The 27,252-nt window shown below is 41.7% G+C and overlaps 1 protein-coding gene across 2 annotated transcripts in view; it reads left to right on the top strand.

The window, feature by feature from the left end:
• The window catches only part of cenpp (centromere protein P), a 189,893-nt gene that overhangs the window by 8,484 nt on the left and 154,157 nt on the right, over positions 1 to 27,252 (top strand). For both annotated transcript variants that reach the window (XM_021610800.3, XM_021610799.3), the window contains exons 4-5: positions 722 to 810; positions 14,936 to 15,024. In XM_021610800.3, the coding sequence (XP_021466475.3) occupies positions 722 to 810; positions 14,936 to 15,024 (178 nt within the window). The remainder of the gene's footprint in view (positions 1 to 721; positions 811 to 14,935; positions 15,025 to 27,252) is intronic.

Below are 27,252 nucleotides of genomic sequence, written 5' to 3'. Positions count from 1 at the left end.
TGGGTAGGATTAGGGTTAGGTCTAGGGGTAGGACTAGGTCTAGGACTATGGGTAGGACTAGGACTATGGGTAGGACTAGGGATAGGACTAGGGGTAGGACTATGGGTAGGACTAGGTCTACGGTTAGGGTTAGGTCTATGACTATGGGTAGGACTAGGTCTATGACTAGGGGTAGGACTAGGTCTACGACTAGGGTTAGGTCTATGACTAGGGGTAGGACTAGGTCTACGACTAGGGTTAGAGAAGACCGGAGCTGGGAAACAGTGCAGTAGGAGACCGACTGGACAGAGACCAAGGGTAGGTCATCCCTGATCCTGGAGTGCCGTATCCACTTCATGTTTTTGATTTAACCAACATGGAAAACCAGGTGTGTTTAAATTTAGTTGATCGCTGAACTGATCAGTTAGCTCAGTTGGTCAGACGTGGTGCCTAGTTGGAACAAAACCCTGCAGTATTAGCAGCATTCCAGGAACAGGGTTGTCTTCCCCCTGGTCTACACAAAGATAAGGGCTCTATCTCAATTAATCTTTCCACGATTCCTCATCTCCTTGCCGTCTCAACTGTATTGGAGGAGAAGGTCCAAAGCTCTGACTTTCTCCAATCTGTTTTGAGAAGGAGCCAAGGAGGTGAGGAGAGAGGATGTGAGGAATTGAAGAAAGATGAATAGATTAAGAGCTAAAGTTTGGTATAATCTGATGTTTTTCCTCTGCCCTCTTCTAAGGCAACAAGAAGATGGTGCAACAACACAGGCTGACGGGCCACTGCTCCTTCTTAGACTTCCAAGTGGAGTTTGAGCTCACTGATGTTCAGGTGAGAAGAATGTCTGAGAAGGCTATTCTGAACTATTGCCTCTGGGGGGTGCTATTCAGCCAGAAGAGGTCCCCTTAAAGGACCCCCCCCCCCATTTAGGGCCAGGGTTCCAGTCTAAAATAACAGCTTCGACTGCTCCTACAGTTCTGCTTCGGAACTGCAGTTTAACTGACGATGGGTTCAGGTCAGGGCTTTGTGGACCTCGTTTTGTGCACGGGGGGGGGGGGGGGCGTGAATCCGCCATAGAAATAGTTCGAAAGAATAAGATGAAAGCTCTGGTAATATGGATAACGATTGAAAGATGACTAATATGCATTTTTCTACATTGAAATGGACGCGGTGCAACCTTTTGGTAGGTAGGCTGCTGGCAGACACGGTGCAACCTTTTGGTAGGTAGGCTGCTGGCAGACACGGTGCAACCTTTTGGTAGGTAGGTTGCTGGCAGACACGGTGCAACCTTTTGGTAGGTAGGCTGCTGGCAGACACGGTGCAACCTTTTGGTAGGTAGGCTGCTGGCAGACACGGTGCAACCTTTTGGTAGGTAGGCTGCTGGCAGACACGGTGCAACCTTTTGGTAGGTAGGCTGCTGGCAGACACGGTGCAACCTTTGGTAGGTAGGCCGCTGGCAGGTCTTGGCTGCGGTACAGCTGAGCCAAGTCAGCCCGTGGTCATGGTTCTCACAAGGGGAAGGGAAATGACAGACTACAATGACTTTGCTCGTGATCATGCACGCCACAAATAACATACAACTAAGTTCCTTGACTATTCTTTTGCGAGCTGCCTTTTCATTATCTAGACAGACCCTTGTGGTTTCTAGCTAACGTTACACCAATCAAAGCAGTGGAGGGTGTAGTGAAGCAAAACTTCTGTGGTCAAAGCCATTTATCTTGGGGGGTTTGCAAAATGCTATCGTAGCACACAATTATATCATTTTATAAAATGCCTTCAGAAACTATTCAGACCCCTTGACTTTTTCCACATTTTGTTACGTTACAGCCTTATTCTAAAATAGATTCCTCATCAATCTACACACACTACCCCATAATGACATCACAATACCCCATAATGACATCACAATACCCCATAATGACATCACAATACCCCATAATGACATCACAATACCCCATAATGACAAAGCGAAAACAGGTTTTTAGACATTTTAGCAAATAAAACAAATAATTAAAAAAACATACCTTATTTACATAAGTATTCAGACTCAAAAATTGAGCTCAGGTACATCCTGTTTCCATTGATCATCCTTGAGATGTTTCTACAACTTGGAGTCCACCTGTGGTAAATTCAATTGATTGGACATGATTTGGAAAGGCACACACCTGTCTTTTATAAGGTCCCACAGTTGACAGTGCATGTCAGAGCAGAAACCAAGCCACGAGGTCAAAGGAATTGTCTGTAGAGCTCCGAGACAGGATTGTGGTAAGGCACAGATCTGGGGAAGGGTACCAAAACATATCTAAAGCATTGAAGGTCCCCAAGAACACAGTGGCCTCCATCATTATTAAATGGAAGAAGTTTGGAACCACCAAGACTCCTCCTAGAGCTGGCCGCCCGGCCAAACTGAGCAATCAGGCTCGAGAGTTTCTCTGTGGAGATGGGAGAACCTTCCAGAAGGACAACCATCTCTGCAGCACTCCACCAATCAGGTCTTTATGGTAGAGTGGCCAGACGGAAGCCAATCCTCAGTAAAAGACACATGACAGCCTGCTTGAAGTTTGCCAAAAGGCACCTAAAGGACTCTCAGACCATGAGAAACAAGATGCTCTGGTTTGATGAAACCAAGATTGAACTCTTTGTCTTGAATGCCAAGCATCACATCTGGAGGATACTTGGTGCCATCCCTACGATGAACCATGGTGGTGGCAGCATCATGCTGTGGGGATGTTTTTCAGTGACAAGGACTGGGAGACTAGTCAGGATCAAGGGGAAAGATGAACGGAGCAAAGTACAGCGAGATCCTTGATGAAAACCTGCTCCAGAGTGCTCTGGTCCTCAGACTGTTGAGCCTTTTTGGTAAAGTTACCCTGTATTGGAATTAGCTCCCAGGCTCAGGAGGCCAAGTAGACACAAGGCTGTTTCGCTCATCTCAGTCACCAAGAGGTAGAGCTTTGCAAGCTGTACTGATGAATAAATAATGCCATGCTGGTGGATGGTAACGTTCAAATACCCAGCCAGCCCTGAAACGAAATGTAGGTTGATAACAATTTGTACATCATATCATAGGAAAAGACACTGCATTCACACTGATCTTCACAAAGCGGGCCGTTCGATTTTGTCACGTCAATCCCAAATATATCATACTTTGACTAAAACGATGATCTATTGACTTAAATCATTGTGCAACGTCATGGCATAGCTCTGGCCATCGTCTTTGAGCTTGAAAGTGTGGATATTTGCTGGTTTGGCCATTTTTAATTGACAGAAATATTGTCCAGAAATTGCCTGTAGTATGTAGGCCTATATACTGTATCTTCAAGGGTTGAATGGATGAACCTGTTGTCTGCTGTCTTCAACACAAGGGGGCAGTGTAGATCTATATTTATGACAGACTGAAGCAAGGGCATGTAGTCAACACAGGAAACAGACATATCACCCCTCAGTTTAGGGATTCTATGGCAGACTGAAGCAAGGGCATGTAGTCAACACAGGAAACAGACATATCACCCCTCAGTTTAGGGATTCTATGGCAGACTGAAGCAAGGGCATGTAGTCAACACAGGAAACAGACATATCACCCCTCAGTTTAGGGATTCTATGGCAGACTGAAGCAAGGGCATGTAGTCAACACAGGAAACAGACATATCACCCCTCAGTTTAGGGATTCTATGGCAGACTGAAGCAAGGGCATGTAGTCAACACAGGAAACAGACATATCACCCCTCAGTTTAGGGATTCTATGGCAGACTGAAGCAAGGGCATGTAGTCAACACAGGAAACAGACATATCACCCCTCAGTTTAGGGATTCTATGGCAGACTGAAGCAAGGGCATGTAGTCAACACAGGAAACAGACATATCACCCCTCAGTTTAGGGATTCTATGGCAGACTGAAGCAAGGGCATGTAGTCAACACAGGAAACAGACATATCACCCCTCAGTTTAGGGATTCTATGGCAGACTGAAGCAAGGGCATGTAGTCAACACAGGAAACAGACATATCACCCCTCAGTTTAGGGATTCTATGGCAGACTGAAGCAAGGGCATGTAGTCAACACAGGAAACAGACATATCACCCCTCAGTTTAGGGATTCTATGGCAGACTGAAGCAAGGGCATGTAGTCAACACAGGAAACAGACATATCACCCCTCAGTTTAGGGATTCTATGGCAGACTGAAGCAAGGGCATGTAGTCAACACAGGAAACAGACATATCACCCCTCAGTTTAGGGATTCTATGGCAGACTGAAGCAAGGGCATGTAGTCAACACAGGAAACAGACATATCACCCCTCAGTTTAGGGATTCTAGAACCTTTGTTTAATGGAAAACAATTAGTATAAAGTTTAGATTTCCAATGTAGAACTGTCTAATACTGCTGGTTATAGATGCTTTTAGACCAAACCAATGGAGAACTGTCTAATACTGCTGGTTATAGATGCTTTTAGACCAAACCAATGGAGAACTGTCTAATACTGCTGGTTATAGATGCTTTTAGACCAAACCAATGGAGAACTGTCTAATACTGCTGGTTATAGATGCTTTTAGATCAAACCAATGGAGAACTGTCTAATACTGCTGGTTATAGATGCTTTTAGACCAAACCAATGGAGAACTGTCTAATACTGCTGGTTATAGATGCTTTTAGACCAAACCAATGGAGAACTGTCTAATACTGCTGGTTATAGATGCTTTTAGACCAAACCAATGGAGAACTGTCTAATACTGCTGGTTATAGATGCTTTTAGACCAAACCAATGGAGAACTGTCTAATACTGCTGGTTAGAGATGCTTTTAGACCAAACCAATGGAGAACTGTCTAATACTGCTGGTTATAGATGCTTTTAGACCAAACCAATGGAGAACCGTCTAATACTGCTGGTTATAGATGCTTTTAGACCAAACCAATGGAGAACTGTCTAATACTGCTGGTTATAGATGCTTTTAGACCAAACCAATGGAGAACTGTCTAATACTGCTGGTTATAGATGCTTTTAGACCAAACCAATGGAGAACTGTCTAATACTGCTGGTTATAGATGCTTTTAGACCAAACCAATGGAGAACTGTCTAACACTGCTGGTTATAGATGCTTTTAGACCAAACCAATGGAGAACTGTCTAATACTGCTGGTTAGAGATGCTTTTAGATCAAACCAATGGAGAACTGTCTAATACTGCTGGTTATAGATGCTTTTAGACCAAACCAATGGAGAACTGTCTAATACTGGCGGTTATAGATGCTTTTAGACCAAACCAATGGAGAACTGTCTAATACTGCTGGTTATAGATGCTTTTAGACCAAACCAATGGAGAACTGTCTAATACTGCTGGTTATAGATGCTTTTAGATCAAACCAATGGAGAACTGTCTAATACTGCTGGTTATAGATGCTTTTAGACCAAACCAATGGAGAACTGTCTAATACTGCTGGTTATAGATGCTTTTAGACCAAACCAATGGAGAACTGTCTAATACTGCTGGTTATAGATGCTTTTAGACCAAACCAATGGAGAACTGTCTAATACTGCCGGTTATAGATGCTTTTAGACCAAACCAATGGAGAACTGTCTAATACTGCCGGTTATAGATGCTTTTAGACCAAACCAATGGAGAACTGTCTAATACTGCCGGTTATAGATGCTTTTAGACCAAACCAATGGAGAACTGTCTAATACTGCTGGTTATAGATGCTTTTAGACCAAACCAATGGAGAACTGTCTAACACTGCTGGTTATAGATGCTTTTAGATCAAACCAATGTAGAACTGTCTAATACTGCTGGTTATAGATGCTTTTAGACCAAACCAATGGAGAACTGTCTAATACTGCTGGTTATAGATGCTTTTAGACCAAACCAATGGAGAACCGTCTAATACTGCTGGTTATAGATGCTTTTAGACCAAACCAATGGAGAACTGTCTAATACTGCTGGTTATAGATGCTTTTAGACCAAACCAATGGAGAACTGTCTAATACTGCTGGTTATAGATGCTTTTAGACCAAACCAATGGAGAACTGTCTAATACTGCTGGTTATAGATGCTTTTAGACCAAACCAATGGAGAACTGTCTAACACTGCTGGTTATAGATGCTTTTAGACCAAACCAATGGAGAACTGTCTAATACTGCTGGTTAGAGATGCTTTTAGATCAAACCAATGGAGAACTGTCTAATACTGCTGGTTATAGATGCTTTTAGACCAAACCAATGGAGAACTGTCTAATACTGGCGGTTATAGATGCTTTTAGACCAAACCAATGGAGAACTGTCTAATACTGCTGGTTATAGATGCTTTTAGACCAAACCAATGGAGAACTGTCTAATACTGCTGGTTATAGATGCTTTTAGATCAAACCAATGGAGAACTGTCTAATACTGCTGGTTATAGATGCTTTTAGACCAAACCAATGGAGAACTGTCTAATACTGCTGGTTATAGATGCTTTTAGACCAAACCAATGGAGAACTGTCTAATACTGCTGGTTATAGATGCTTTTAGACCAAACCAATGGAGAACTGTCTAATACTGCCGGTTATAGATGCTTTTAGACCAAACCAATGGAGAACTGTCTAATACTGCCGGTTATAGATGCTTTTAGACCAAACCAATGGAGAACTGTCTAATACTGCCGGTTATAGATGCTTTTAGACCAAACCAATGGAGAACTGTCTAATACTGCTGGTTATAGATGCTTTTAGACCAAACCAATGGAGAACTGTCTAACACTGCTGGTTATAGATGCTTTTAGATCAAACCAATGTAGAACTGTCTAATACTGCTGGTTATAGATGCTTTTAGACCAAACCAATGGAGAACTGTCTAATACTGCCGGTTATAGATGCTTTTAGACCAAACCAATGGAGAACTGTCTAACACTGCTGGTTATAGATGCTTTTAGACCAAACCAATGGAGAACTGTCTAACACTGCTGGTTATAGATGCTTTTAGACCAAACCAATGGAGAACTGTCTAATACTGCTGGTTAGAGATGCTTTTAGATCAAACCAATGGAGAACTGTCTAATACTGCTGGTTATAGATGCTTTTAGACCAAACCAATGGAGAACTGTCTAATACTGGCGGTTATAGATGCTTTTAGACCAAACCAATGGAGAACTGTCTAATACTGCTGGTTATAGATGCTTTTAGACCAAACCAATGGAGAACTGTCTAATACTGCTGGTTATAGATGCTTTTAGATCAAACCAATGGAGAACTGTCTAATACTGCTGGTTATAGATGCTTTTAGACCAAACCAATGGAGAACTGTCTAATACTGCTGGTTATAGATGCTTTTAGACCAAACCAATGGAGAACTGTCTAATACTGCTGGTTATAGATGCTTTTAGACCAAACCAATGGAGAACTGTCTAATACTGCCGGTTATAGATGCTTTTAGACCAAACCAATGGAGAACTGTCTAATACTGCCGGTTATAGATGCTTTTAGACCAAACCAATGGAGAACTGTCTAATACTGCCGGTTATAGATGCTTTTAGACCAAACCAATGGAGAACTGTCTAATACTGCTGGTTATAGATGCTTTTAGACCAAACCAATGGAGAACTGTCTAACACTGCTGGTTATAGATGCTTTTAGATCAAACCAATGTAGAACTGTCTAATACTGCTGGTTATAGATGCTTTTAGACCAAACCAATGGAGAACTGTCTAATACTGCCGGTTATAGATGCTTTTAGACCAAACCAATGGAGAACTGTCTAATACTGCCGGTTATAGATGCTTTTAGACCAAACCAATGGAGAACTGTCTAATACTGCCGTTATAGATGCTTTTAGACCAAACCAATGGAGAACTGTCTAATACTGCTGGTTATAGATGCTTTTAGACCAAACCAATGGAGAACTGTCTAACACTGCTGGTTATAGATGCTTTTAGACCAAACCAATGGAGAACGGTCTAATACTGCTGGTTATAGATGCTTTTAGACCAAACCAATGGAGAACTGTCTAATACTGCTGGTTATAGATGCTTTTAGACCAAACCAATGGAGAACTGTCTAACACTGCTGGTTATAGATGCTTTTAGACCAAACCAATGGAGAACTGTCTAATACTGCTGGTTAGAGATGCTTTTAGATCAAACCAATGGAGAACTGTCTAATACTGCTGGTTATAGATGCTTTTAGACCAAACCAATGGAGAACTGTCTAATACTGGCGGTTATAGATGCTTTTAGACCAAACCAATGGAGAACTGTCTAATACTGCCGGTTATAGATGCTTTTAGACCAAACCAATGGAGAACTGTCTAATACTGCCGGTTATAGATGCTTTTAGACCAAACCAATGGAGAACTGTCTAATACTGCTGGTTATAGATGCTTTTAGACCAAACCAATGGAGAACTGTCTAACACTGCTGGTTATAGATGCTTTTAGATCAAACCAATGTAGAACTGTCTAATACTGCTGGTTATAGATGCTTTTAGACCAAACCAATGGAGAACTGTCTAATACTGCCGGTTATAGATGCTTTTAGACCAAACCAATGGAGAACTGTCTAATACTGCCGGTTATAGATGCTTTTAGACCAAACCAATGGAGAACTGTCTAATACTGCCGGTTATAGATGCTTTTAGACCAAACCAATGGAGAACTGTCTAATACTGCCGGTTATAGATGCTTTTAGACCAAACCAATGGAGAACTGTCTAATACTGCTGGTTATAGATGCTTTTAGACCAAACCAATGGAGAACTGTCTAATACTGCTGGTTATAGATGCTTTTAGACCAAACCAATGGAGAACTGTCTAATACTGCTGGTTATAGATGCTTTTAGATCAAACCAATGGAGAACTGTCTAATACTGCTGGTTATAGATGCTTTTAGACCAAACCAATGGAGAACTGTCTAATACTGCTGGTTATAGATGCTTTTAGACCAAACCAATGGAGAACTGTCTAATACTGCTGGTTATAGATGCTTTTAGACCAAACCAATGGAGAACTGTCTAATACTGCTGGTTATAGATGCTTTTAGACCAAACCAATGGAGAACTGTCTAATACTGCTGGTTATAGATGCTTTTAGACCAAACCAATGGAGAACTGTCTAATACTGCTGGTTATAGATGCTTTTAGACCAAACCAATGGAGAACTGTCTAATACTGCTGGTTATAGATGCTTTTAGACCAAACCAATGGAGAACTGTCTAATACTGCCGGTTATAGATGCTTTTAGACCAAACCAATGGAGAACTGTCTAATACTGCCGGTTATAGATGCTTTTAGACCAAACCAATGGAGAACTGTCTAATACTGCCGGTTATAGATGCTTTTAGACCAAACCAATGGAGAACTGTCTAATACTGCCGATTATAGATGCTTTTAGACCAAACCAATGGAGAACTGTCTAATACTGCTGGTTATAGATGCTTTTAGATCAAACCAATGGAGAACTGTCTAATACTGCTGGTTATAGATGCTTTTAGACCAAACCAATGGAGAACTGTCTAATACTGCTGGTTATAGATGCTTTTAGACCAAACCAATGGAGAACTGTCTAATACTACTGGTTATAGATGCTTTTAGACCAAACCAATGGAGAACTGTCTAATACTGCTGGTTATAGATGCTTTTAGACCAAACCAATGGAGAACTGTCTAATACTGCCGGTTATAGATGCTTTTAGACCAAACCAATGGAGAACTGTCTAATACTGCCGGTTATAGATGCTTTTAGACCAAACCAATGGAGAACTGTCTAATACTGCCGGTTATAGATGCTTTTAGACCAAACCAATGGAGAACTGTCTAATACTGCCGGTTAGAGATGCTTTTAGACCAAACCAATGGAGAACTGTCTAATACTGCCGGTTATAGATGCTTTTAGACCAAACCAATGGAGAACTGTCTAATACTGCCGGTTATAGATGCTTTTAGACCAAACCAATGGAGAACTGTCTAATACTGCCGGTTATAGATGCTTTTAGACCAAACCAATGGAGAACTGTCTAATACTGCTGGTTATAGATGCTTTTAGATCAAACCAATGGAGAACTGTCTAATACTGCTGGTTATAGATGCTTTTAGACCAAACCAATGGAGAACTGTATAATACTGCTGGTTATAGATGCTTTTAGACCAAACCAATGGAGAACTGTCTAATACTGCTGGTTATAGATGCTTTTAGACCAAACCAATGGAGAACGGTCTAATACTGCTGGTTATAGATGCTTTTAGACCAAACCAATGGAGAACGGTCTAATACTGCTGGTTATAGATGCTTTTAGACCAAACCAATGGAGAACTGTCTAATACTGCTGGTTATAGATGCTTTTAGACCAAACCAATGGAGAACTGTCTAATACTGCTGGTTATAGATGCTTTTAGACCAAACCAATGGAGAACTGTCTAATACTGCTGGTTATAGATGCTTTTAGACCAAACCAATGGAGAACTGTCTAATACTGCCGGTTATAGATGCTTTTAGACCAAACCAATGGAGAACTGTCTAATACTGCTGGTTATAGATGCTTTTAGACCAAACCAATGGAGAACTGTCTAATACTGCTGGTTATAGATGCTTTTAGACCAAACCAATGGAGAACTGTCTAATACTGCTGGTTATAGATGCTTTTAGACCAAACCAATGGAGAACTGTCTAATACTGCCGGTTATAGATGCTTTTAGACCAAACCAATGGAGAACTGTCTAATACTGCTGGTTATAGATGCTTTTAGATCAAACCAATGGAGAACTGTCTAATACTGCTGGTTATAGATGCTTTTAGACCAAACCAATGGAGAACTGTATAATACTGCTGGTTATAGATGCTTTTAGACCAAACCAATGGAGAACTGTCTAATACTGCTGGTTATAGATGCTTTTAGACCAAACCAATGGAGAACGGTCTAATACTGCTGGTTATAGATGCTTTTAGACCAAACCAATGGAGAACGGTCTAATACTGCTGGTTATAGATGCTTTTAGACCAAACCAATGGAGAACTGTCTAATACTGCTGGTTATAGATGCTTTTAGACCAAACCAATGGAGAACTGTCTAATACTGCCGGTTATAGATGCTTTTAGACCAAACCAATGGAGAACTGTCTAATACTGCCGGTTATAGATGCTTTTAGACCAAACCAATGTAGAACTGTCTAATACTGCCGGTTATAGATGCTTTTAGACCAAACCAATGGAGAACTGTCTAATACTGCTGGTTATAGATGCTTTTAGACCAAACCAATGGAGAACTGTCTAATACTGCTGGTTATAGATGCTTTTAGACCAAACCAATAGAGAACTGTCTAATACTGCTGGTTATAGATGCTTTTAGACCAAACCAATGGAGAACTGTCTAATACTGCCGGTTATAGATGCTTTTAGACCAAACCAATGGAGAACTGTCTAATACTGCTGGTTATAGATGCTTTTAGACCAAACCAATGGAGAACTGTCTAATACTGCCGGTTATAGATGCTTTTAGACCAAACCAATGGAGAACTGTCTAATACTGCCGGTTATAGATGCTTTTAGACCAAACCAATGGAGAACTGTCTAATACTGCCGGTTATAGATGCTTTTAGACCAAACCAATGGAGAACTGTCTAATACTGCTGGTTATAGATGCTTTTAGACCAAACCAATGGAGAACTGTCTAATACTGCTGGTTATAGATGCTTTTAGACCAAACCAATGGAGAACTGTCTAATACTGCTGGTTATAGATGCTTTTAGATCAAACCAATGGAGAACTGTCTAATACTGCTGGTTATAGATGCTTTTAGACCAAACCAATGGAGAACTGTCTAATACTGCTGGTTATAGATGCTTTTAGACCAAACCAATGGAGAACTGTCTAATACTGCTGGTTATAGATGCTTTTAGACCAAACCAATGGAGAACTGTCTAATACTGCTGGTTATAGATGCTTTTAGACCAAACCAATGGAGAACTGTCTAATACTGCTGGTTATAGATGCTTTTAGACCAAACCAATGGAGAACTGTCTAATACTGCTGGTTATAGATGCTTTTAGACCAAACCAATGGAGAACTGTCTAATACTGCTGGTTATAGATGCTTTTAGACCAAACCAATGGAGAACTGTCTAATACTGCCGGTTATAGATGCTTTTAGACCAAACCAATGGAGAACTGTCTAATACTGCCGGTTATAGATGCTTTTAGACCAAACCAATGGAGAACTGTCTAATACTGCCGGTTATAGATGCTTTTAGACCAAACCAATGGAGAACTGTCTAATACTGCTGATTATAGATGCTTTTAGACCAAACCAATGGAGAACTGTCTAATACTGCTGGTTATAGATGCTTTTAGATCAAACCAATGGAGAACTGTCTAATACTGCTGGTTATAGATGCTTTTAGACCAAACCAATGGAGAACTGTCTAATACTGCTGGTTATAGATGCTTTTAGACCAAACCAATGGAGAACTGTCTAATACTACTGGTTATAGATGCTTTTAGACCAAACCAATGGAGAACTGTCTAATACTGCTGGTTATAGATGCTTTTAGACCAAACCAATGGAGAACTGTCTAATACTGCCGGTTATAGATGCTTTTAGACCAAACCAATGGAGAACTGTCTAATACTGCCGGTTATAGATGCTTTTAGACCAAACCAATGGAGAACTGTCTAATACTGCCGGTTATAGATGCTTTTAGACCAAACCAATGGAGAACTGTCTAATACTGCCGGTTAGAGATGCTTTTAGACCAAACCAATGGAGAACTGTCTAATACTGCCGGTTATAGATGCTTTTAGACCAAACCAATGGAGAACTGTCTAATACTGCCGGTTATAGATGCTTTTAGACCAAACCAATGGAGAACTGTCTAATACTGCCGGTTATAGATGCTTTTAGACCAAACCAATGGAGAACTGTCTAATACTGCTGGTTATAGATGCTTTTAGATCAAACCAATGGAGAACTGTCTAATACTGCTGGTTATAGATGCTTTTAGACCAAACCAATGGAGAACTGTATAATACTGCTGGTTATAGATGCTTTTAGACCAAACCAATGGAGAACTGTCTAATACTGCTGGTTATAGATGCTTTTAGACCAAACCAATGGAGAACGGTCTAATACTGCTGGTTATAGATGCTTTTAGACCAAACCAATGGAGAACGGTCTAATACTGCTGGTTATAGATGCTTTTAGACCAAACCAATGGAGAACTGTCTAATACTGCTGGTTATAGATGCTTTTAGACCAAACCAATGGAGAACTGTCTAATACTGCTGGTTATAGATGCTTTTAGACCAAACCAATGGAGAACTGTCTAATACTGCCGGTTATAGATGCTTTTAGACCAAACCAATGGAGAACTGTCTAATACTGCTGGTTATAGATGCTTTTAGACCAAACCAATGGAGAACTGTCTAATACTGCTGGTTATAGATGCTTTTAGACCAAACCAATGGAGAACTGTCTAATACTGCTGGTTATAGATGCTTTTAGACCAAACCAATGGAGAACTGTCTAATACTGCCGGTTATAGATGCTTTTAGACCAAACCAATGGAGAACTGTCTAATACTGCTGGTTATAGATGCTTTTAGATCAAACCAATGGAGAACTGTCTAATACTGCTGGTTATAGATGCTTTTAGACCAAACCAATGGAGAACTGTATAATACTGCTGGTTATAGATGCTTTTAGACCAAACCAATGGAGAACTGTCTAATACTGCTGGTTATAGATGCTTTTAGACCAAACCAATGGAGAACGGTCTAATACTGCTGGTTATAGATGCTTTTAGACCAAACCAATGGAGAACGGTCTAATACTGCTGGTTATAGATGCTTTTAGACCAAACCAATGGAGAACTGTCTAATACTGCTGGTTATAGATGCTTTTAGACCAAACCAATGGAGAACTGTCTAATACTGCTGGTTATAGATGCTTTTAGACCAAACCAATGGAGAACTGTCTAATACTGCCGGTTATAGATGCTTTTAGACCAAACCAATGTAGAACTGTCTAATACTGCCGGTTATAGATGCTTTTAGACCAAACCAATGGAGAACTGTCTAATACTGCTGGTTATAGATGCTTTTAGACCAAACCAATGGAGAACTGTCTAATACTGCTGGTTATAGATGCTTTTAGACCAAACCAATAGAGAACTGTCTAATACTGCTGGTTATAGATGCTTTTAGACCAAACCAATGGAGAACTGTCTAATACTGCCGGTTATAGATGCTTTTAGACCAAACCAATGGAGAACTGTCTAATACTGCTGGTTATAGATGCTTTTAGACCAAACCAATGGAGAACTGTCTAATACTGCTGGTTATAGATGCTTTTAGACCAAACCAATGGAGAACTGTCTAATACTGCCGGTTATAGATGCTTTTAGACCAAACCAATGGAGAACTGTCTAATACTGCTGGTTATAGATGCTTTTAGACCAAACCAATGGAGAACTGTCTAATACTGCTGGTTATAGATGCTTTTAGACCAAACCAATGGAGAACTGTCTAATACTGCTGGTTATAGATGCTTTTAGACCAAACCAATGGAGAACTGTCTAATACTGCCGGTTATAGATGCTTTTAGACCAAACCAATGGAGAACTGTCTAATGCTGCTGGTTATAGATGCTTTTAGACCAAACCAATGGAGAACTGTCTAATGCTGCTGGTTATAGATGCTTTTAGACCAAACCAATGGAGAACTGTCTAATACTGCTGGTTATAGATGCTTTTAGACCAAACCAATGGAGAACTGTCTAATACTGCTGGTTATAGATGCTTTTAGACCAAACCAATGGAGAACTGTCTAATACTGCTGGTTATAGATGCTTTTAGACCAAACCAATGGAGAACTGTCTAATACTGCTGGTTATAGATGCTTTTAGACCAAAGTAGGCTTTTGTTGAATAAGTATCAGTTCAGTGTATCGTATTATGATTGGTTGTAATTGATCCCGTTTTTAAAGCTAACTGACGTCTTTGACCTTCTCATAGGAGGACACTACCCTGGTGAGGACGATCACTGACCTCAACATCGTCATGGACAGCACTGAGTTTAAGGACTTCGGTAATTTTGTGTCTGGGTAAGGCCTTAATGTTGAAACATGTATTTCAACAATTACTGTTCTAACACTCGCACTCGATCAATAGCGATCAATATCTTTACTGTCAGGGTATAAAGACACACTGTAGGTCTAACTACTTACCGGTGCAAGTCATTTGTAAACGTGAAACTCAGTAACGTGTTGTGTTTGTTTAGCTCATCTTAGGACTGAACCCACGTTTGTTTAAGACTGCTAAAAAATACAAAAAAATAAAGTTAATTCGGAATATTTAGGTAAGTTAGGTGGTCAACTCATTGCTCCTGTTTTGTAGTACCTTACTCTGGTTATAGACAGCTACAGGCTGTTGGAAGATCTAAAGACCAATCCCGTGTTCCCTAATGGCATTCTATTCCCTACAAAGTGCACTACTTTTGACCAGCTCTGGAGTCATTTACTATATAGGGAACAGGATGAAAGTGCACTACTTTTGACACTATGTAGAGATTAGAACGGCATTAGGGACTGGTCTTTTGTCTTTGGCTTGACCAGAGCCTTGGCATCATCTCTCTAGATTTATTTTCCCACTAGTGGAAAAGTAGCCGTTTTTTTTATTTTTTATTGCTGAATGGATTCTCCTCAATGTGTATTACATTTATAGACAGATGGTCTGTGTTATTGAAGCCCTTGAGTGAATGTATATCAACCTGCAGATATCAACAGTTATAATTCTTCCTAACAGAAATGGCATCAAATGTGTTTTTCTGTTTCTACAACAATGGCCGAGACAACCAAAGGGTACGATGGTCACCATTTTAGTAAATGAACAATGCACAAATTTTTTAATTTAGCGGGGGGGGGGGGGGGTACATTTCTCATTTTCTCTGTTCTTTTACTCCCATAAGTCACCATGCTTTCAAGGTTCAACACGTTCCCATTTTATTGAGCCAACATTTAGTTCATCTGAGGTTGTTGTTGTTGTCGTATATAATGGAAAGGATCTATACAAAACCAACTATAATAATGTTTCCCTGTCATATGGTTCAGTCGAGACAACAGTCCATGTGATTTCTATCCAGACAGAAATTATTGCAGTTTGCATCCACACCCACAAGTGGTGTTGTAGCTAGGTTTCTGTCGTGCTGTAGCTAGGTTTCTGTCGTGCTGTAGCTAGGTCTCTGTCGTGCTGTAGCTAGGTCTCTGTCGTGCTGTAGCTAGGTTTCTGTCGTGCTGTAGCTAGGTCTCTGTCGTGCTGTAGCTAGGTCTCTGTCGTGCTGTAGCTAGGTCTCTGTCGTGCTGTAGCTAGGTCTCTGTCGTGCTGTAGCTAGGTCTCTGTCGTGCTGTAGCTAGGTCTCTGTCGTGCTGTAGCTAGGTCTCTGTCGTGCTGTAGCTAGGTCTCTGTCGTGCTGTAGCTAGGTCTCTGTCGTGCTGTAGCTAGGTCTCTGTCGTGCTGTAGCTAGGTCTCTGTCGTGCTGTAGCTAGGTCTCTGTCGTGCTGTAGCTAGGTCTCTGTCGTGCTGTAGCTAGGTCTCTGTCGTGCTGTAGCTAGGTCTCTGTCGTGCTGTAGCTAGGACTCTGTCGTGCTGTAGCCAGGTCTCTGTCATGCTGTAGCTAGGTCTCTGTCATGCTGTAGCTAGGTCTCTGTCATGCTGTAGCTAGGTCTCTGTCATGCTGTAGCTAGGACTCTGTCATGCTGTAGCCAGGACTCTGTCATGCTGTAGCCAGGTCTCTGTCATGCTGTAGCCAGGTCTCTGTCATGCTGTAGCCAGGTCTCTGTCATGCTGTAGCCAGGTCTCTGTCATGCTGTAGCCAGGTCTCTGTCATGCTGTAGCCAGGTCTCTGTCATGCTGTAGCTAAGACTCTGTCATGCTGTAGCTAGGTCTCTGTCATGCTATAGCTAGGTCTCTGTCATGCTGTAGCCAGGACTCTGTCATGCTGTAGCCAGGACTCTGTCATGCTGTAGCCAGGACTCTGTCATGCTGTAGCCAGGACTCTGTCATGCTGTAGCCAGGACTCTGTCATGCTGTAGCCAGGACTCTGTCATGCTGTAGCCAGGACTCTGTCATGCTGTAGCCAGGACTCTGTCATGCTGTAGCCAGGACTCTGTCATGCTGTAGCTAGGTCTCTGTCATGCTGTAGCCAGGACTCTGTCATGCTGTAGCTAGGTCTCTGTCATGCTGTAGCCAGGACTCTGTCATGCTGTAGCTAGGTCTCTGTCATGCTGTAGCCAGGACTCTGTCATGCTGTGCGGTATTAGTGTTTACATGATTTTGATTTATTTTAATGGGGTACTTTACTGAAGCTCAGAGCAGTCTCCTGCTCCACTTAGTAAAACACATGAAAGTGGATTTGAGTGTCAGTCTTTCTAGTTGTGGATGGATTGCCGGAGGATAAAAGGTCAGTCATTTGGTATTGTTATTTTGTGGTGTTTCATTAGGATCCCCATTAGCTGTTTCATTCATTTCGTCATTTTCCTCAAAATAACTCTTAGAAGCACTAATGACGTTCTATTCACTGGTCAAAAGATTCTAAGAACACAGAATGGAACGGTTGGGTGTTTCATTAGGATCCCCATTAGCAGTTGCAAATGCAGCAGCTACTCTTCCTGGGGTTCCACACAGAACACAGAATGACATACAGTGCCGTGCGAAAGTATTCGGCCCCCTTGAACTTTGCGACCTTTTGCCACATTTCAGGCTTCAAACATAAAGATATAAAACTGTATTTTTTTGTGAAGAATCAACAACAAGTGGGACACAATCATGAAGTGGAACGACATTTATTGGATATTTTCAAACTTTTTTAACAAATCAAAAACTGAAAAATTGGGCGTGCATTGTTGCCAAAAAGTTCAAAAAGGTCGCAAAGTTCAAGGGGGCCGAATACTTTCGCAAGGCACTGTAATACAGAGCATCAATAGACAGCTCAAGGACAGAACTACATAGATTTTTATTTAAAGGCACACATAGTCCACATATCAATGGATACACACAAACTATCTAGTTCCAACAGGGGAGAGGTGATGTTCTGATGATCTGTTTTTTGAAACCAGTATATTTGAGCAATTTGAGATGGTAGGAACAATAAGGTATCTATATAATAGTGTACATTTTCTTGAATTTATTCTTGATTTGGGGACTACGAAAAGACCCCTGGTGGCATGTCTGGTGGGATAAGTGTGTGTGTCAGAGCTGTGTGTAAATTGACTATGCAAACAATTTTAGTCTCCTCAACTAGTTCAACAGCCACACCATTCATTACCAGATTCAGCTGAGGTCTAGAACTTGTACCAAATACATCGCTCTTAGTTTTAGAGATGTTCAGGACCAGTTTATTACTGGCCACCCATTCCAAAACAGACTGCTACTCTTCGTTAAGGGTTTCAGTGACTTCATTAGCTGTGGTTGCTGATGTGTATATGGTTGAATCATCAGCATACATGGACACACAGGCTTTGTTTAATGCCAGTGGCAGGTCATTAGTAGAAATATAAAAGAGTAGAGGGCCTAGAGAGCTGCCCTGCGGTACACCACACTTTACATATTTAACATTAGAGAAGCTTCCAGTAAAGAAGCTTCCAGTAAAGAAGCTTCCAGTAAAGAAGCTTCCAGTAAAGACAACCCTCTGTGTTCTATTAGATAGATCACTCTGAATCCACGATATGGCAATCTGAGGTTGGAAAGCCATAGCACGTAAGTACTTTTTCAACAACAGGTTATGGTCAATAATACCAAAGGCTGCACTGAAAACATTGGTAAATATCCCATTGGCTGAGCCAATCACCTTTGGCGGCGATTACAGCTTTGAGTCATCTTGGGTAAGTCTGTATCGGCTTTGAGTCGTCTTGGGTATGTCGGTATCAGCTCCTAGAATCTTATTATTATCAATTTCTTTCAACCAGTCATTTGTGTCAGTGCAGTACATGTTGAGTGCCCTTCTCTAAAAGCATGCTGAAAGTCTGTTGTTAATTTGTTTACAGAGAAATAGCATTGTATTTGGTCGAACACAATTTTTTCCAACAGTTTGCTAAGAGCTGGTAGCAAGCTGATTGGTCTGCTGTTAGAACCAGTAAAGGTTGCTTTACCACTCTTGGGTAGTGGAATGACTTTGGCTTCCCTCCAGGCCTGAGGACAAAGACTTTCCTCTAGACTCAGCTTAAAGATATGACTGGCTATAGAGTCAGCTACCATCCTCTGTAGCTTTTCATCTAAGTTGTCAATGCCAGGAGATTTGTCATTATTGATCATTAACAATAATTTCCCACCTCTCCCACACTAATTTTACAAAATTCTAGTCGCTAGTGCTGAATGGACTGCAGGAGGATTAAAGCAATGCAAATTCAACCCAGTCAGTAGTGGGGTGCTGAACTGCTGAACACAACATTTTCCTGGTTCTATGGTAACATTTGTTGTGGTTCTTTTTGCTGCATAATCTCAAATGTCTGTCTTGAGTCTTCTGTCTTTGACTGGAGGCATGAGGAAGGATGTTTTCTCTCCTAAATCTCTGGATTGATTAGTGGGGGACTTGTTCTCTCTTTACAGCAGAACCAACATGCTGCTGGTCTTCATAGCCTATAACGCCTGAATAATATTGTCTGGTCTGACAGAGGATCGGTGCTGGCACACGGGACGTGGAAAACTACTGGAGATAATGATTCTCACACAAGTCTGTGGTTGCGTCCCAAATGGTACTCCATTCCTTGTGTAGTCCTATGGGTCCTGGTGAAAAGTAGTGCACTCCATACGGAATAGGGTACCGTATGGAATGTAGCCTAAGTAGTCTGTATATTTTTCTCTGTCTGGGGCAGAGGGCTTTTTTAAAAATCATTACTCAGAGAAAACCCTGTTGGCGACATCTCATGTAAACTGCTGACTGGACTCGCAGAGAGAGGTTCCTAGATGCCATGCCAATACAGGCACTGATTGCTGACACCTGGTTGGATTGGAGCTTTTGGAGAGATTTAAAAACATGATTTGTTATGTATAAGACACATCAAGATGTATATAAGAGCCTGAAACAGTATAAAGGCCCAATCGTACTGAACCAACAGATACACTGTACTGTGACTTCAGAAACTACTCATACACCTTGACCTATTCCACGTTTTGTTGTGTTACAACCTGAATTCAAAATGGAAGACATTTAAAAAAAAAAAAAAAATCTCACCCATTTACACAAATTACCCCGTAATGACATTAAAAAACATGCTTTTAGAAAGTTTTGCTAATTTGTTTAAAACGAAATACAGAAATCTAATTTACATAAATAGTATTTTTATGATTATTTTATTTATTCAGGGAAAAACCCCACTGAGGTCTCATTTCCAAAGGTGCCCATATTACAACAACCAATATAATGTAAAACAAAATGGTAATCAATACAAAACACCCAACAGTCCACAGCTACCAGGTCCTCAATCAACACCTTAAACTGCCCCGAGCGACACCACAACATCTAATTGTAATGAGTTCTGCTAATTGTTCAAACTCATTTAAACTAAAAGAGGATTTACCTAATTCAGTCGGAGGAACATTTTTTAAAGAGTTATCCAACCATGTGAATGGGTTTGGTAACTCGTATTTACATATTTTAACAACGAAGTTAGGTAAGTAAGTCTGGAAGCTTGTGTACTAGAGCTTTGCAAAAAATTTTTTATATTGAATTGATCTACAGTTACTTTTACATCTACATTTTTTACCCCCTTTTCTACCCAATTTCGTGGCAGTAGTTACTGCCTCATCACTACAACGCCCGTACGGACTCGGGAGAGGCGAAGATCGAGAGCCATGCGTCCTCCGATACACAACCCAACGAAGCCGCACTGCTTCTTTACACAGCGCGCATCCAACCCGGAAGCCAGCTGCACCAATGTGTCGGAGGAAACACTGTACACCTAGCGACCTGGTCAGCTTGCACTGCGCCCGGCCCGCCACAGTAGTCGCTAGTGCGCGATGAGACAAGGATATCCCTGCCGGCCAAACCCAACCTACCACGGACGACGCTAGGCCAATTGTGCGCCGCCCCATGGGCCTCCCGGTCGCGGCCGGCTGCGACAGAGCCTGGGCTCTAACCCAAAGTCTCTGGTGGCACAGCTGGCGCTGCAATGCAGTGCCTTAGACCTCTGCGCCACCCGGGAGGCCCCGATCTACGGTACTTTTAATGAGGACCGTCCAACCTTTTTGATACATGAGTATTAAAACTGTCACCTGTGATCAAACGAACGGCGTTATGTTAGACGGCATCCAAAGGTTTAAGAGTAGTGGCTGCTGCATTCTGGTAAATAGAGTCACCTGGCTGCGGCATTCTGGTTAATAGAGTCACCTGGCTGCTGCATTCTGATTAATAGAGTCACCTGGCTGCGGCATTCTGGTTAATAGAGTCACCTGGCTGCTGCATTCTGGTTAATAGAGTCACCTGGCTGCTGCATTCTGGTAAATAGTCACCTGGCTGCTGCATTCTGGTAAATAGAGTCACCATAGTCAAGAACTGGCAAGAAAGTTGACTAATCAATCTGCTTCCTGCTGTTTTAGGGAGAGGCAAGATCTATTTCTAAAAAACAAGCCCACTTTTTTAAAATCTTAGCTTTTTAACTAGCTCACGAGAATGTAAATGCAAAAGCCCAGATATTTATTGGTGGGAAATCATTGGCAAATATCCCATTGGCTCAGCCAATCACCTTTGGCGGCGATTACAGCTTTGAGTCGTCTCCGGTATGTCTGTACCAGCTCTGAGTCGTCTTGGGTATGTCTGTATCAGCTTTGAGTCGTCTTGGGTATGTCTGTATCAGCTTTGAGTCGTCTTGGGTATGTCTGTATCAGCTTTGAGTCGTCTCGGGTATGTCTGCATCAGCTTTGCACAAATGGATTTGGGGATTTTCTTCCTTGCCGATTTTTCTCAAGCTCTGTTAAGTCAGATGGGGAGTGGAGGTGAACAGCAATCTTCAAGTCTTTCCACAGATGTTCAATGGGATTCAAGTCTGAGCTTTGACTGGGCCACTCAAGGACTTTCACATTCTTGTTCTGAAGCCATTCCAGCGTTGCTTTGGCTTGTATGCTTGGAGTCATTGTCCTGTTGGAATGTAAATCCTTGCCCTCAGTCTAAGTCGATTTGCTCTCTGAAGTAGGTTCTCAGTGAGTGTTAGCGACATTCATTGTTCCCTCTATCCTTACCAGTGTCCCAGTCCATGCTGCTGAAAAGCATCCCCACAGCATGATGCTACCACCACCATGCTTCACGGTAGGGATGGTGTTAGATGAGTGATGAGCTGTGCCTGGTTTTCTCCAGACATATAGTGCTTTGCGTTCAGACCAAATAGTTATATTTTTACCTCATCAGACCACAGAATCATTTGCCTGATGCTCTGAATCTTTCACATGCCTTTTTTTTGCAAATGAACTCCAGAGTCGTGCTGCCATCTTTTCTTCTCAGGAGTGGCTTCCGTCTGGCCACTTTCCCATAAAGCCCCAGATTGGTGACGTTCTGTAGTGACTGTTGTCCTTCTGGCAGGTTCTTCCATCTCAGCCAACGAAGCCTAGTTTTGTTCGTGGTCATTGGGTTGTTGGTCACCTCCCTGACCAAGGTCCTTCTTGCTCGGTACCTCAGTTCTGATTGGACGGCCAACTCTAGGCAGAGTCTGGGTAGTTGCGTATTTTTTTTAATACACTTCCTCGTCACTATTTCATCTTAGAGCTCCACGGACAGTTCCTTGAATTTAATGGAATCGTTTCTGCTCTGATACGCACTGTCAACTGTGGGGAAATTTATATAGACAGGTGTGTTTCTTTCTAAATCCTGTCCAAACAAGTGAATTGGCTACAGGTGGACTCCAATCAAGTTGTAGTGACATCTCAAGGATGATCAAAGTAAATTGGACGCACCTGAGCTCAGTTTGGAGTGTCATAGCAAAGGGGTGTGACTACTTATGTAAATGAGATATTCCTGAGCTCAGTTTGGAGTGTCATAGCAAAGGGGTGTGACTACTTATGTAAATGAGATATTCCTGAGCTCAGTTTGGAGTGTCATAGCAAAGGGGTGTGACTACTTATGTAAATTAGATATTTCTGTAAAAAACAACATGTTATCGCTTTCTCATTATGGGATACTATGTGTAGATGGGTAATCCATTTTAAATTCTGTCTGTAACAAGAAGTGGAATAAGTCTAGGGGTATGAATACTCTTTGAATGCACCGTATCCCACCCTGATACACTGTGGACAGGATGCTGTGTTTATATACCACCCAGATACACTGTAGACAGGATGCTGTGTGTATATACCACCCTGATACACTGTAGACAGGATGCTGTGTGTATATACCACCCAGATATACTGTGGACAGGATGCTGTGTGTATATACCACCCTGATACACTGTGGACAGGATGCTGTGTGTATATACCACCCTGATACACTGTAGACAGAATGCTGTGTGTATATACCACCCAGATATACTGTGGACAGGATGCTGTGTGTATATACCACCCTGATACACTGTGGACAGGATGCTGTGTTTATATACCACCCAGATACACTTTAGACAGGATGCTGTGTGTATATACCACCCTGATACACTGTAGACAGGATGCTGTGTGTATATACCACCCAGATACACTTTAGACAGGATGCTGTGTTTATATACCACCCTGATACACTGTAGACAGGATGCTGTGTGTATATACCACCCAGATACACTGTAGACAGGATGCTGTGTGTATATACCACCCAGATATACTGTGGACAGGATGCTGTGTTTATATACCACCCAGATACACTTTAGACAGGATGCTGTGTGTATATACCACCCAGATATACTGTGGACAGGATGCTGTGTGTATATACTACCCTGATACACTGTAGACAGGATGCTGTGTGTATATACCACCCAGATATACTGTGGACAGGATGCTGTGTGTATATACCACCCTGATACACTGTGGACAGGATGCTGTGTTTATATACCACCCAGATACACTGTAGACATGATGCTGTGTGTATATACTACCCTGATACACTGTGGACAGGATGCTGTGTTTATATACCACCCAGATAAACTGTAGACATGATGCTGTGTGTATATACTACCCTGATACACTGTAGACAGGATGCTGTGTTTATATACCACCCTGATACACTGTAGACAGGATGCTGTGTTTATATACCACCCTGATACACTGTAGACAGGATGCTGTGTTTATATACCACCCTGATACACTGTGGACAGGATGCTGTGTTTATATACCACCCTGATACACTGTAGACAGGATGCTGTGTTTATATACCACCCTGATACACTGTAGACAGGATGCTGTGTGTATATACCACCCTGATACACTGTGGACAGGATGCTGTGTTTATATACCACCCTGATACACTGTGGACAGGATGCTGTGTGTATATACCACCCTGATACACTGTGGACAGGATGCTGTGTTTATATACCACCCAGATACACTGTAGACATGATGCTGTGTGTATATACCACCCTGATACACTGTAGACAGGATGCTGTGTGTATATACAGATACACTGTAGAGAGGATGATGTGTGTGTATATACCACCCTGATACACTGTAGACAGGATGCTGTGTGTATATACAGATACACTGTAGACATGATGCTGTGTGTATATACTACCCTGATACACTGTAGACAGGATGCTGTGTGTATATACCACCCAGATACACTGTGGACAGGATGCTGTGTTTATATACCACCCTGATACACTGTGAACAGGATGCTGTGTTTATATACCACCCTGATACACTGTAGACAGGATGCTGTGTGTATATACCACCCTGATACACTGTAGACAGGATGCTGTGTTTATATACCACCCAGATACACTGTAGACAGGATGCTGTGTGTATATACCACCCAGATACACTGTGAACAGGATGCTGTGTTTATATACCACCCTGATACACTGTAGACATGATGCTGTGTGTATATACTACCCTGATACACTGTAGACAGGATGCTGTGTGTATATACCACCCAGATACACTGTGGACAGGATGCTGTGTTTATATACCACCCTGATACACTGTAGACAGGATGCTGTGTGTATATACCACCCAGATACACTGTAGACAGGATGCTGTGTGTATATACCACCCTGATACACTGTAGACAGGATGCTGTGTGTATATACCACCCAGATACACTGTGGACTGGATGCTGTGTGTATATACCACCCAGATACATTGTGGACAGGATGCTGTGTGTATATACCACCCAGATACACTGTAGACAGGATGCTGTGTTTATATACCACCCAGATACACTGTAGACAGGATGCTGTGTTTATATACCACCCTGATACACTGTAGACAGGATGCTGTGTTTATATACCACCCAGATACACTGTAGACAGGATGCTGTGTGTATATACCACCCTGATACACTGTAGACAGGATGCTGTGTGTATATACCACCCAGATACACTGTAGACAGGATGCTGTGTTTATATACCACCCAGATACACTGTGGACAGGATGCTGTGTTTATATACCACCCAGATACACTTTAGACAGGATGATGTGTGTATATACCACCCAGATACACTGTAGACAGGATGCTGTGTTTATATACCACCCAGATACACTGTAGACAGGATGCTGTGTGTATATACCACCCAGATACACTGTAGACAGGATGCTGTGTTTATATACCACCCAGATACACTGTAGACAGGATGCTGTGTCTATATACCACCCAGATACACTGTAGACAGGATGCTGTGTGTATATACCACCCAGATACACTGTGGGATGCTGTAGTCATTACGCTGCTTAGTTTCTCAGTGTTGTTTGAGCGGGTTTAATTATTTGTCAGGGCCTTGCCATGTTTCCATCACACCTTTTTGTTGCTTTTCTTCCCCTGATTGGAGCTGAGCAGAGCGGGGAACAGAGTTTGGGCTCCATAGCAGTGGAAACTTCTTCCCGATGTCTCTCAGGCTGGGGGACCTGGCTGACAACATCTGTGGAAAGTTTCTAGAAATGTCAGAGGAGCCTCATCCGACAAGGGGCTGCTGAGGAGGGATTGTACTTTAAATATGGGGCGGAGTTACTATTTTTTTCTGTATCTTGGATATTCCTGCAAGCATCTCACCTGTAGTTTTCAATTTCCAACAAAACTCAATGTTGTTTTTGTGATTGTGATAATGTGGTGCATTAAGTGACAGCTTAAATTCAGTTTTAAATTGTGCCCTTACAGGTATGTAAAAAATAAATAAAATTTTAAGCAGGGAGTCACCATTTTGAGACCACTATCTCTTTCACAAAGGAGTCCCGCATATGTAATTTCATAAGACAAACTCTCAAATCAAATACCGTAAAAACCAGTCAAATACAGCACAATACAAATATTCAAGGTAAACTATTAATTTCCTCAAGAAGCCCCCCCCCCCCCCCCCCCCAAACAACAGTGTTGAAGGCCTTGGAAAGGTCTATGAATAAAGCGCCACAATGATTTTTATGATCTAAGCAATTTAACACATCATCTAGAAAGAACGCAGCAGCTGAAATGGACTAAAACCAGATTGGTGCATATTTAGAATAGAATGCCAAGTTTAAAAAAAAGTTCTAAGCTGACAGTTGGCCAAAGATTCTAATTCTTTGGAATGGCAAGATAACTACTGTCCATTTTCCAAGTCATCTTCAGTACCAGTCAAAAGCTTGGACACACCTACTCATTCAAGGGTTTTTCTTTATTTTCTACATTGTAGAATAATAGTGAAGACATCAAAACTATGAAATAACACATATGGAATCATGTAGTAACTAAAATAAAAAGTTTTAAATCATAACATTTTAGATTGGGGATTCTTCAAAGTAGCCACCCTTTGCCTTGATGACAGCTTTGGACATTCTTGGCATTCTCTCAAACAGCTTTTTATTTTTTTTACATAGATTTTTAGCAAGGCTCTTATTAACTCCAAGATATAAAATGTTTGAAAAGAAAATAGACAATGTGTATGTGGAAGTGCATCGTTCTCTACAGTCTGTTGAGAGGTGAATAAAGTACTCCCTCTAGTGGAATTTGAGGAATTTCCGTAAATCAAATCAAATGTATTTATATAGCCCTTCGTACATCAGCTGATATCTCAGTGCTGTACAGAAACCCAGCCTAAAACCCCAAACAGCAAGCAATGCAGGTGTAGAAGCACGGTGGCTAGGAAAAACTCCCTAGAAAGGCCAAAACCTAGGAAGAAACCTAGAGAGGAACCAGGCTATGTGAGGTGGCCAGTCCTCTTCTGGCTGTGCCGGGTGGAGAT

Source organism: Oncorhynchus mykiss, chromosome 7 (genome assembly GCF_057628025.1).
Source record: "Oncorhynchus mykiss isolate SJ-2025 chromosome 7, ASM5762802v1, whole genome shotgun sequence".
NCBI lineage: Eukaryota > Metazoa > Chordata > Actinopteri > Salmoniformes > Salmonidae > Oncorhynchus > Oncorhynchus mykiss.
Note: the sequence above shows the minus strand (reverse complement) of the source record. Positions and strands in the feature narration are given on the sequence as shown.